General features: G+C 36.4%; 1 protein-coding gene across 4 annotated transcripts in view; it reads right to left on the bottom strand.

Annotated features, from left to right (window-relative positions):
• CIT (citron rho-interacting serine/threonine kinase) overlaps positions 1–11,670 on the bottom strand; it is a 66,182-nt gene extending 54,512 nt beyond the window's left edge. For all 4 annotated transcript variants that reach the window (XM_088532407.1, XM_088532408.1, XM_088532409.1 and 1 more), the window contains exons 1-8: positions 11,575–11,670; positions 10,877–11,018; positions 9,626–9,801; positions 8,569–8,670; positions 8,276–8,418; positions 7,809–7,902; positions 6,180–6,383; positions 5,317–5,470 (exon numbers count right to left, since the gene is read on the bottom strand). In XM_088532407.1, the coding sequence (XP_088388533.1) occupies positions 5,317–5,470; positions 6,180–6,383; positions 7,809–7,902; positions 8,276–8,418; positions 8,569–8,670; positions 9,626–9,801; positions 10,877–11,018; positions 11,575–11,670 (1,111 nt within the window). The remainder of the gene's footprint in view (positions 1–5,316; positions 5,471–6,179; positions 6,384–7,808; positions 7,903–8,275; positions 8,419–8,568; positions 8,671–9,625; positions 9,802–10,876; positions 11,019–11,574) is intronic.
• Between the last annotated feature and the right edge of the window lie 279 nt (positions 11,671–11,949).

Genomic DNA, 11,949 nt, shown 5'->3' with positions numbered 1-11,949 from the left:
GTCCAGCTACTCTTTCACATGCTCTTAATGGTTAAGAACATGGAGTCAAGAGAATACAGTTCAAAGGAATATCGCCTTTAATGTGAATGCAGCACCAAAGTAACAGTTAGTTTATAGCACAGCCAAGATAAATAAATGAATTCATAATTTTTAGTTTAGCACCTCTACTGAAAGAACTTTGACCATTTTATAGGAAGGAGGTTTTATATTGTTTTAAAATATTGTTTTTAAATACAGAGTTGATGAGGCAAAGTAGAGCAGCAAACTACTCACTCCATATGGAGAAGTCCAGAATCTTTCTTAAAGAGGTAAGAAAACCAATACACCCTTCTTTTTATAATGGTATAACGACAGTTATGTATGCCTTAGAATTTGATAGGTAACTCTGGCTTAGAAAGAGAGCTAGAATCTTACGTTCCACCAGCAAATAGCTAAGGAGCTCTGACAAGCACTGCAGAGAATCATCTTCAAGACACTATAATTAAAAAGAAAGTCCTTCCTCTTACTAAGGGGAAGAATTTGTAGTCAAACTACATGCATAATAGAAAACAGAATTTAAATAATGTCTAAGATCAGCATGCACATAAGATCGAAGACACTCAATGAGGGTACAGTGGATGCAAGAAAGGGACATCTGAAAGCAAGATAGACTAAAGTTTTGGCCTTGCAGGGAGATTGATTTAAAGAATAAACTTTTATATGGCTGTTTTATTTGGTAAAAATGTATAAAAAAGACAATTAGTGAACACTAGATTGAAAAGCAAGGAAAAAAAATTCTTCTCTTACATTCACTAAAGGTTCATAATTAACTTAGTCCACCAGCTCTGCAGCTTTTTAGTAAAACTTGGCTACAGTATTATTAACATGAAGTATTTCTAACACCATTTCTAACTGTTGGGTAGTTCTGAACTGTCAACAGAAACTGAAAATGAGAATCTGGACTTCTGAAGTTTTAAGACACTGGTGAAAAATTCACTCAGGAATGAAAGGGATATCCTTAGAAATGATGAATAGACCCATTTTGTCTGATTAATTATTTGGTAGCATCTTCAGTTTCCTTTACTCTTAAGGAGGCCTTTTTGCCTAGTGTCCAAAAATGCTGAAAACATGGAAGATGCCTGTTAATAAAAACTAACAGAGAAGAGCCATTTGGTTCCCAGTTGTGGGTCCCATGGTGAAATTATCACTAGTGAAATTATTATTTCTTGCTTAAAAACAGGAGTGTCATATAGTATCTTTGGAACACAACGAAAATTAGGGACTGCAGATACATGACTGTGTTTATATTTCAGCATACTCTCAGTTGCTTCTTTAAAAGCAAGAACCCTTTAGGAGAAGTCAAGATAAGCCTCTGAGAATCACATGTTAAAACCCCACCAACACATCTGACAAGGTCAAAAAATTTGTCAAGGCGCTTGCACTTTTTCTAGGCTCATCCAGAAGGGAGGCAAAATTATTATTGAAAAATATTACAGAAAATCTGATGCTTTTATCTTCTAAACTGGATTGGTATAGGGACCTCTTTCTGCCTCCAACATGTTACAAATGAATATACATGTTCTGTTTACCATTTAAAGTATCTTGCAGAGAACTGCATGTTTTAAAAAAGCCAATTGCTTGCCTAGATACCTCCCCACTTGTGGAAGGATGTAACCCTCATCCATCTGTTCCATAGAATGACTTTCAGAGGAAAAGGGGGTGTTGTAGGTTGCTAAGTTAAAAAAAAAAAAGAATGCAGTACTTTAGCTTATCATTAGATTAGATATATTGGTTCTTACGAAGAAAAGTATTTAAAATGTGGACTATTGTATGTATCAAGTAACATTGCCTTGCTCAAAGAATATTGCCTTAACATCTTTCCATCCTCTCAAATTATTTTCGTGTAAGTTGAGAAAACAGACACTGCACTTCCCCTGGGACAAGGAATGACTTAACTGAGATACAGAATTTAGAGGAGATACAGAATGTTTCTAAAGAATAAAATGTGTCTTTTCTTGATGTACAAGGTGATCTATATATACTTTCTGGAGAGAAGAATCTGCACAGCCTTTTTAAGTAGGTTAGACATTACTCTTCCTCATGCTTTAAGAGACCTTTTTAAGCAAAGTGTTATGGAGGAAGAAATAGAAAACAACAGCCGAGTGGCACATTTAAGAATGCTTAATCAAAGATCAACTGAACAAAGGTATTATACTAGTGCTCACCAATTTGTATAACACCATCTTAATAACTTTTCTCTCAAGTCAATGATCCAAAAGACATATATTTCTGTTAATAAAAGTGATCTTCCAAATCTACATTAGCTTAATTAGTAATCTCCAGTAAAAATAGAAAGTCAATACACTTTTTTTCTGAAGATAATCATCTAAATGCAACATCACAGTACTTAACTGTTAACATACTGAATGCCAGCTTTGCAGTCTAAGATAAGGAAAAGAGTCTGGGAATTGTGAACATAGAGATTTGGGTTCCTGCTTGTTTAATAACAGAAGACAGCCTGGAATTAGTCTTCAATTCTTTTTCAAATTCTTCCTTCTGCAGGAGACATTTATTCTTTTCTTCCCATACATTTAGATTCCTCATAAAAAAAATGGAAATGCCATGCCATTTTCAAGACCTTCTAGACTGCAGATACAAAATGTTTCTGAAAATGAAAGACTCTTTATGCTACCCATAAATATCTCACCTAGATTAAGACACAAGTCTTTTGAACATCTCTCAGCTGACTTTCATTAGACAGATTTTTGGATTCAAATTAAACTGATATAATTTATGGTTTTCAAACAACCAAATCCCCAAACTGTACAGAAGGCAGTCTTGTGGACAGTATGTTATTCTCCATTCTTTATCTCTGATTCTAGATTATTTTCAAGAACTCAAATAGTTTTGTTCTGATCTTTCAAATTCTGATTGTTTAACTGAAACACTACTAGCGCTATAATGTTTATTCTAGGTAAACATTATAGTAAACATAAATTTCAAAATATTTTCAGAAAGTTCTGTCAAGTAAATCAACATAATGTTTTGCAAGATTTTTTTTTAATAAGCATTAGAAGGCATTAAATAGCAGAAGTCAAAAAAATATCCAGAACAAAATCTGTAAATTTTCCTTGAATACAGTACTCTCAGGAAAGGGGGAAATTATCTATTGAGAAAGACTGAGATACTCACTATGAGGTTTAATGAGATCTAGATTCTGTTTCTGTAGTTTAAGAATTGCTGCTACAGATACATGCTACTTGTGCCAAAGAAGTTGGGAGTTTTTTTTAGAGGTAACTATCTTAACATGCAAAGTCAAGTGTTTCACAGGTTACCGTAACTACAATATATAACACTGAAAAAAAATGTTAATGATACGTTCTTAACCGAAACCAGTGCATTAAAAATGGTTATCCCAGAACACCCAACATAATTGTTTAAATACCTGCAAGGCAAGGATACCAATTTTAACCACCATTACAACTTTTCTGAGCCTGAAGGAGAAATAACTTCCTTACTTTATCATCTAGAGAAAAGTCTGTATGTGCAGACTTAGAATGTTTTTTTAATAAAGGCCTGTCACAGATATATTCCAAAATTGACTGGGAGGTTACAACTCCTTAGTCTAAATCCAAAATCTTGTGACCATTTCCAGCACTCCTGAGCTTCCTAGTTTTCTTAGGTTTTCTTTGCTTCAGCCAAACACCGCTGTCACAGCAGGTCAAGATAAGAAAGAACCTGGATAGTCTGGGCCCTACTCATCAAGAGTTTTGAACAGAAAGGCAGAGACACTGCCCTGAATAGACCTGCAAATGGAGAAGCACCGCAGAGAGCAAAGCACTGGGTGATGCATTCAATCTGCTGCTAAAAGCAAGAAAACTGCTGTGTTTTGTGCTAGTTACAGTGGGGGTTTATTATGTTTAAGACATAACAGCCAAGTCAAGGGTCAAAACTGCATGTTCTTCACTACAGGCAGGTCTGGATATTACAGAGAATGATGCAATCTGCTGGTCAGCTGCAGATAAAATTGGGACATTTAAAAAAAATAATAAAATAAAATCACAAATGACTCTGTCAACACTTAAAAGGACATCAGGACTGCCTACCCACTTGTCAGTCAGAATCAGTGTTGTAACATGAAATGGCAAAACACTCCCAATTAGCTTGTGCAGTTGTGAGAATCCTGGGCAGGCAATTGCCAAGGAAACACGAGAACATATGCTCGCCTGCCACTGTTTCCTGCATCTGAGACAATATGAGACAAAAGCAATACAAAAATTGCAGGAATGGAAGCCGGTGGCTTAGACAGGATTCAGGGGCAAAGTGAGCTGAAGTCAGAAGTATTTGCTGCAGTTATGACAAAGACTTCTCACTCAAGATTCAAGAGTTCTCCAAGGGTAGGAACGATGGCATTTGATAGAAAAGAAGCTCCACAAGCTCAACGATAATGAAACAACAAAAAGTGAGCAAGTATTCAGTGGAGGTGACAGTTAAAGTGCTTATATAGTTATGAAAAGTAGAAATGTAGAAATTTATCAGGGAAATTGGATGGCAATCTTTGTTCGTTTTAATATGGGCAGTATATTTGATAAAGAATGTAAGGCAGACAGGTTACTTCTAAAACTTACAGTCCAAATAATTTTTAATAGTATCCGAGACACTTAAAGATCGACGATGATCTGTGCAATATTTGCTTTTGATATGGTCCTGGTACCTCAGTACTTCCAACTACCAAATTTCATTACTTGCCTAGCATTGCAACAATTATTTGCATAGACAAGGATCTGGTTTTATTCCATTCCTAGTGGTAGAAAAATATTTTTGATAAAAAAAACTGTCAAATAGCAAGTTTGAGGAATAATTCCAAAACCCCTATGACCTCTGATGTTCTATCACTTAGAAAGGCTAAAAGAGAAATCTTAAATGAGTTGGCTCACAACAGCTAAAAGAGAAACTAAAGACCTAACAAAAAAAAAAAAAAAAAAAAGATAAATTAGGCTAAGTACACTAAGTTACAGAAGGCGTGAGAAAACACACTGGATTCTAATCTGAGGAAAGACATAGAGAGGATCACTTGACTCTTCCAGTCCAGTGTGTGCAGTAATAAGGCAATCATACCACAATTTCATACAGAAATTTATTAAACTTCATCTTACTCTTAACTTACTATTTCCACATAAGAAAAATTAATATATCTTATCCACAAAGCAAAACAAATTGTTCCTCAATACACACCCACTCCAGAACAGAGTCATGTTTTGTTATTAAAAATGATTCAGAACAAACACACCTAAATACTTGGATTGTGTTTATAAAAGGCAGTATTATTCTACTTACAATTACGGATGTTATTCCAGTCAATTTTAGAAAAAAATGGATGACAGCAGAGTCCTTCATAACCCAGTCTTTTCTTCTGCCCACAAAGTAGGCTCTGGATCAAATCAAGAAATTCACTGCTAACTTTCACATCCTCTGGGAACTTTAGATATCTCTGCATTAGAAAGAAAAGTATTGCTGCTCAATTAAAAAAAAAAAAGTAAGATTCTTTTTTCCATTATTCTAAGATATGTGAAGAACAAAGTATAAACATTTTTAAGCACAAAAATGACAGAAATTAGTGTGTTGTGGATTTTTTCCTGATAGACTGTTACAACATTTTCAAAGATTTAACAGCAAGATTCTGTTCTGGAGCCCACCACTGGGTAAAGCTGGGATACCTTTCCCTTCATATGTATTGCTTTGCATTTATTTCCAATAAATTTCACGTGGCACTTCAATCATGTAAACACTCAATATTCTCTTTTTGCAGCTCCTCATAGCTGGCCCTCATCTCACTATTCAGTCAAACTTTGTACCATTATGAAAATTCAACAATCAATGCACAATTCATCCTTTCCATCCCTTTTCTAAAGGCTGTAGACATTGCAAATACAATCACTCAAGATGCATAGAGAAATCTTTCCTAATTCATGCATGACAGATGGTTATTTTTAGACAGTTGTTACAAAAATAAATCAAGATCACTTATAAAGAAAATACTGAGCACATCATAAAGCATATGTACTCTAAATACTTTATAAACATGACAAAGTAAAGGGACATCCATTAACTTCTTTTTTTATTTCAAATATAAGAACACATAGACTTTAGCTACAGCCTTTTTTTTTCCCCTAAAAAAACATGGCAGGAGTTCTCTCTACCTGGAAGTTCATGATGTTATTGAAAGTTTTTGCTGAAGTCCCTTCTGTGAATGGAGATCTTCCATAGATCATTTCATATGCAATGACTCCTAAGGACCACCAGTCACATTCTGGCCCGTAAGAAGCTTTGCCATCCCCATTCAAACCTGTCAGCATCTCTGGTGCCATGTAGTCTGGTGTGCCCACGGGTAGCTTGGCATTTACCTAGAAATAAAGATGCGCAGATTGAAGTTATAGCTCTTTTTGACCACCATCATTTTGGTAATAAAATCAATCTTGTTTTTAAATGAGGCAGATGGATTTTTTAACTCCAAAAGTAAATTTTAAATAAGAGATTTCATTATTTCATAAATTATCAAATTGTGTCCAATCTGTTAAGCTGCTTGGTACACAAAAAGAATTAATTATGAGCGCAAAAATGTCACTGGAAACTACACATAGGTGAAATAAAGGGGATAAAAGAGCAGCATTCTGAAAAGAACAGTATTACTGAACACTGATGCTCTAAGCAGTAGGATAGCTATAACAATATTGTTTCAACTAGTATTAACTAGGACATCGCGGTTGAAATTTCGAGAACCAGTCAGGTAGAGGCATAAACGTTCCCCGTCCTCACTCCATTCTGTGTCACCCCTACCTTTTACCTTGTGTTCATGATCAGAAAAATACTAGCATCGAGATTGCTGGAGAGCTTAGCAAAGGTAATTTGGGAAGCAAAATTGTAGTACTTTTTACACTGAGTGGCATAAAAGAGGGAAACAAAACAGCAGGGAGACTAACATAGAAAGCAGAGGACTGAAAAGGTAGATCACATGAAAAGAAAACAAATTGAAAAGAAAAAATACAATATACCATTTAAAAGGAAAGACTGGGGAAACAAAATACAAAGGTCAAAAAACTAACTAAACTCTATAAAAAAAATCAAAATCATAAAAGAAGCGAAGGCTCAAGTGTATAACTTTATATTCTCTCAAATTCTCACTTTAAAATGGGTGAATACTCCTAAATTTAAAAGCAATTTATTGAGAAAAAAAATATGTTGCCCTGTTATTTCAATATATTGCTTTTTGGTAACACCAAATCCCAGAACATTTTAATGTGATTTATTATAATCAAGAGCTCCCCAGGTCTTCAAAACTATGCCACCTTAGTTACAGAAAACACATTTTTCAACCTGATTATGAACAATTCATAATTACATGTCCTTCTTTAAAACAGTGTTTCAGCTGCTCAAAGACTGTGCTGCAAGCACAGGTACTGCAGAATTATTAGCACAAACTCAAATCTTTAAAGAAAAAAGTTTGATATTAGTGCAAAATACAGAAAGATGAATAGCTGTAAGGATCTAAAAATATGATTTTGCATTGCAATACAGCATCATAAAAAAGATTTGCTGCTACATTTCTCATACTAAGATATGAATAAGCAAGTACAAACCTACTGAGAGTTGCAAAACATATTCAAGTTCATGTTTGAAAAGACATTTCTAAATGGAAAGTATTAACATCTTTTATATTGGACAAGAAAAGCAAAAGAAAACGGTACTATCAAGGAACAGGCAAACGCAGTTTTCTCTTTTTGACTAGGCTGTCCAGACAAGCAATAGAGGAGTAAAAGCCATGTTATTACCATTTTGTTCACTGTCATTTTGGTTGCTGACCCAAAGTCTACCAGTTTAATGTGTCCTGTTCGGTCAATGAGAACATTCTCTGGTTTGATATCTCTGTAAGAAAGCAGAAAGCAATTGATATCTTTCTATACTCTTCTCCGCTGTCACATCTAGATAACAATATCTCCCTTTCCAGCCACACGCAACTCTGCTCAGTTGCATAAAACTCTAGTAATGGATTACTGTGGGAGTCTTATTTCCAACTATACTGCTTGCAACATGACATGAAAGAATTTATTAAATGCTTAAATGACCATATTTAATACTATCCACAATAGCAACCTTCATGCCTTTATTTGATCTTTATAAAAGTCCTGTCAATAAATAAATATATAAATAAGCAAGCAAGATTGCACTATTTCAGAACACTGATCCCAGATTGATACTGATTAAATATTATGTTCAATGCAAAGACATTTTTACCTACCGGTGTACGTAGCCCATCTGATGGACACTATGAATGGCTAAAACCATCTCTGCAAGGTAGAACTGTACCATACTCTCATCCAGTTGGTCCTCATATCGGTTTAACAGTGACAGTAAGTCCCCTCCAGGCTCATACTCCATAACCTGCATAAAATTTTAGAGGAGCAGATGTAGCTCATATACACAAAAGACATTCCACTCAACTCTACAAAATATGGTGGACAGATATCAAGTAGTGCCATGGATTGCAGGAAAATGTGCAGAAGATGAACACTTTTCAGCCATCAGAATTACCAAGTAGAGATTTTTCTTGTCTTGAAATGCATAGTGTAACTGTGGAATCCAGGGACTGCTGTTCTGGGATAATATACTGCGTTCTTCCTCAAAAAATGACACCTACAGAAAAAGGAAATGTTCAGTTATCTCTTGATTAAAATGGGTTTGAATACATTAGAATTCCCTAGCTCAGGAAGGATGTAAACCTGCACCAAATGCACACATTCCACAAAAATTACTTATAAACCATCAAATGCCATTGCCTTGCGATGTATTTAAAAGAAAATAATGTTACTCTGTGGTTTCAAATCCCTTCCCCACTTCTGTTGCCTAGTTTGATTTCAGTTGCACAGTCCCTGCAGCAAAGACCAGCTCTCCTTGCACACTGGGGAAGCATCTGCTGGTGTGAAGTACAACCAGGGTTGACTTCATCTGGAATGGCCCTAACGAAATAAAACCACTTGCAAAAGAAGCAGACAAGAAGCAGAACAGGTGCTAGCCCCACTATGAGGTAGCACCTTACAGCCAATACCGTAATAAATACAGCATAAATTTGAATTTATTAAAATATTATAATGTAATGCCTATATTGAATGTATTTTAATATTCAAAATATTAAAATAATATTTATAGTATTAATAAAAATATTTATAATATTAAAATACAAGGTTTTCTTGCAATCATTCTCCAGCAACTATTTAATAACAGAATTGCTGCCAGATAAGAAATATATATATATATATATTATATTTATTTTTATATATATATATATATATATATATATATAAAAAACATAGATATTGCTAGTTCGTTTAGATCAATGTTTTCTACTTTCACTGACCCAAAGACAACAGGACTGAACAAGTGTCATATTGAGGATAACATCATAGTTTGCTCTTCTTGTCAACCTGTGCCACAGCAAGAATAATTTTAGTTTATCTTCTAATATATGCCTTTACTGAAGCATAGGGTGATCTTCCCAGATTACATTATTAATCTAAAACTAGTGACAAAACACTATGCCCAGCAAGTCATTGTTTATGGTTCTACTGTTATAACAGAAAAATATACATACGTGTTCCTGCACCAACAAGGAATCTTTGCTCATCACCTTCATAGCATACACATCACCAGTGAGCTTCTCTCTTACTACTTTTACATCCGCAAAATGACCACAGCCAATGATGCCTTTTACTTCAAAATCCTTTGCACTGGGTTGCAGCTCCCTTAATTCAGCGATAGCCTCTGCATCTATAAAAATAACACTTATTTTATGTTAGCCAACTGGTATTGTGGAATGAACACAAGATCAGCAATGGGGAATAGAAAATATATATATATATATATAAATGTATTTATGTTTGAGAAATACAAAGTCATTTCAGAATATGTGTCCTAAAATATATATATGTATATATATATGAATACTAAAAAAACAGCATTAATGTATAGCTAAGACTGAAATACAGTACAGACAAAAGAAGCAGGAAATGTTAGGACAGTTCCCATAGCAACCATACTTGTGTCCCATTCATATCATCACAGGCTGATAGTCTCTCTTGTTTCTAATTTATTTTCAATCGTCCTTTGCCAATACAAAGTGTATTCTCCAAATAGAGACTTTACCCAGTCCAGTTGAACTGGCAGGGATTTCTCCTCTGCCTGTGGGAGGCACTATTCTATTGTCTAACAAATAACCAGACACATTTGTTTCAGATATTCAGTCTGAATGTGCATTGTGATAATCAGCTGCTCTCTGTAGAGCATTCTAAAAATTCTTCAGATCCCTGGAGATGATTGCTCTTGTTTAATAACTAGAAACCATTGGGTGGAACTAGAGAACATTATAAGTTACTTTAACCAAACAGCATTCTATTATATCTTCAGAGTTGTTACCAACAAATTATACATGCAATATGAGGATGACACATCACAAATATTACTTCAAGCCAATAGAGCCAAGCAAGTCACTGTTGACACCCTTCTGTTTCATGCACTTGAAGCTTTCCTTGATATCAAACTGCAAGGAAATTTTAACAAAAGTGCCTCCTCCACCATAAACGTAGTGTAGGCTAGAAAAGATGCACGTAGAGTCACAGTACTTCAAAAGCCACCGCAATTGACCTTTTTTGCACCCGTACAAACCCTTAGAAACATTGCCAAGGTTTCCTGGGCAATGCACAGTCTGTCCACAAAAAGTCACATCCCTAAAGCACTTGGTTAAAACTGTTAACAAATTAAAGCAACTAACACACTGCTTAAATGCTTGGATTCCTAACAATTATCTTCTAAAATGAGATCTGGAAATTTGTGTAAACAAACTCACACTTCTTGACAAAGTTGCCAACGTTTTTAATCTTCATCAAAGCAGGGTTTCTGCATTCTTCAAAAAGAACGAATAATGAATCAAGGATCCCTTCCCGGGAGAGAGGAGACATCTGCTGTTGAGTCACAAAGAGTGGCTTCCCCTGGATGAAAAAAAGAAGCAACAGCAGATGGAGTCTTAGACAACAATGAAAAGCCTCAAATCAATAACATATGTATGGAGCAGATTATATATTATCCATTTAAAAAATTGCTACTTTAGAAATTGGACAAATAATGCAGAAGCGTATGTTAGATAACTACACATATTTGTAAGAACTGTTACAGGTACTTCTAAATAAAACAACCTTCTGAAGGTTGCTAAAAGCTCAAACTGCAGCATTCTGGAAACTGCCTGCATCCTCCTAACTAACGAGTCTGGTTTGACTGGCTTTTTTCTTAATATGGTAACTCATGTGGGGTGTTTTTTTTTTGGTGCAAATAGCTTAAGCAGTCAGCATCAACCTTAGCTCCCGAAGGAAAGGCTGCCGGACCTCGAGGGACAAACAGCAGCCAGTTTGGCAGATCCATGTCCTGCCAAGCCCTCAGTTATGCCGCCCACAGGGTTTTCCTTTCCCAACTCCTGTCCGCGGCGCTGAGGGACCAGAAGCCGGTGCAGCCGAAACAGAGATAGGCGAAGCCGCGCTGGGTGCTCTTTACCTGAAAGAGCAGGTGGAGGCGCGAGGCGCGGCTCGCGAGGGGCTCCGCGGGCCCGGGCTCGGCCGCGGCGCGGGCGCTGCACTTGAACTTCAGCATCTCGGCGGCTGCCTCAGCAAAGGGCCCGGCTGTGGCGCTGCAAAGGGGGGCGTTAAAAACACAGGCTCATTCCAGTGCTGTTCGCGTTTAGAGACAACGTCTTGTTAAGGCTGCGGAGCGCGCGGCGCCATGCAGAGCCCCGCTCCCTCCAAGGACCCCGCGTCACTCCCGCGCGCCGCCATCTTTACCGCCTTCCAGGTTTGAACGCGCCGAGGGGCGTGGCCTCGGCGGCATCACTTCCGCTGACGTCAGGCACCTCCCCCTGTTTCCAGCCAATCC

Source organism: Tinamus guttatus, unplaced genomic scaffold (genome assembly GCF_059628265.1).
Source record: "Tinamus guttatus ecotype Peru unplaced genomic scaffold, ASM5962826v1 Tinamus_guttatus_pri_ptg000459l, whole genome shotgun sequence".
Taxonomy (NCBI): Eukaryota; Metazoa; Chordata; class Aves; order Tinamiformes; family Tinamidae; genus Tinamus; species Tinamus guttatus.
Note: the sequence above shows the minus strand (reverse complement) of the source record. Positions and strands in the feature narration are given on the sequence as shown.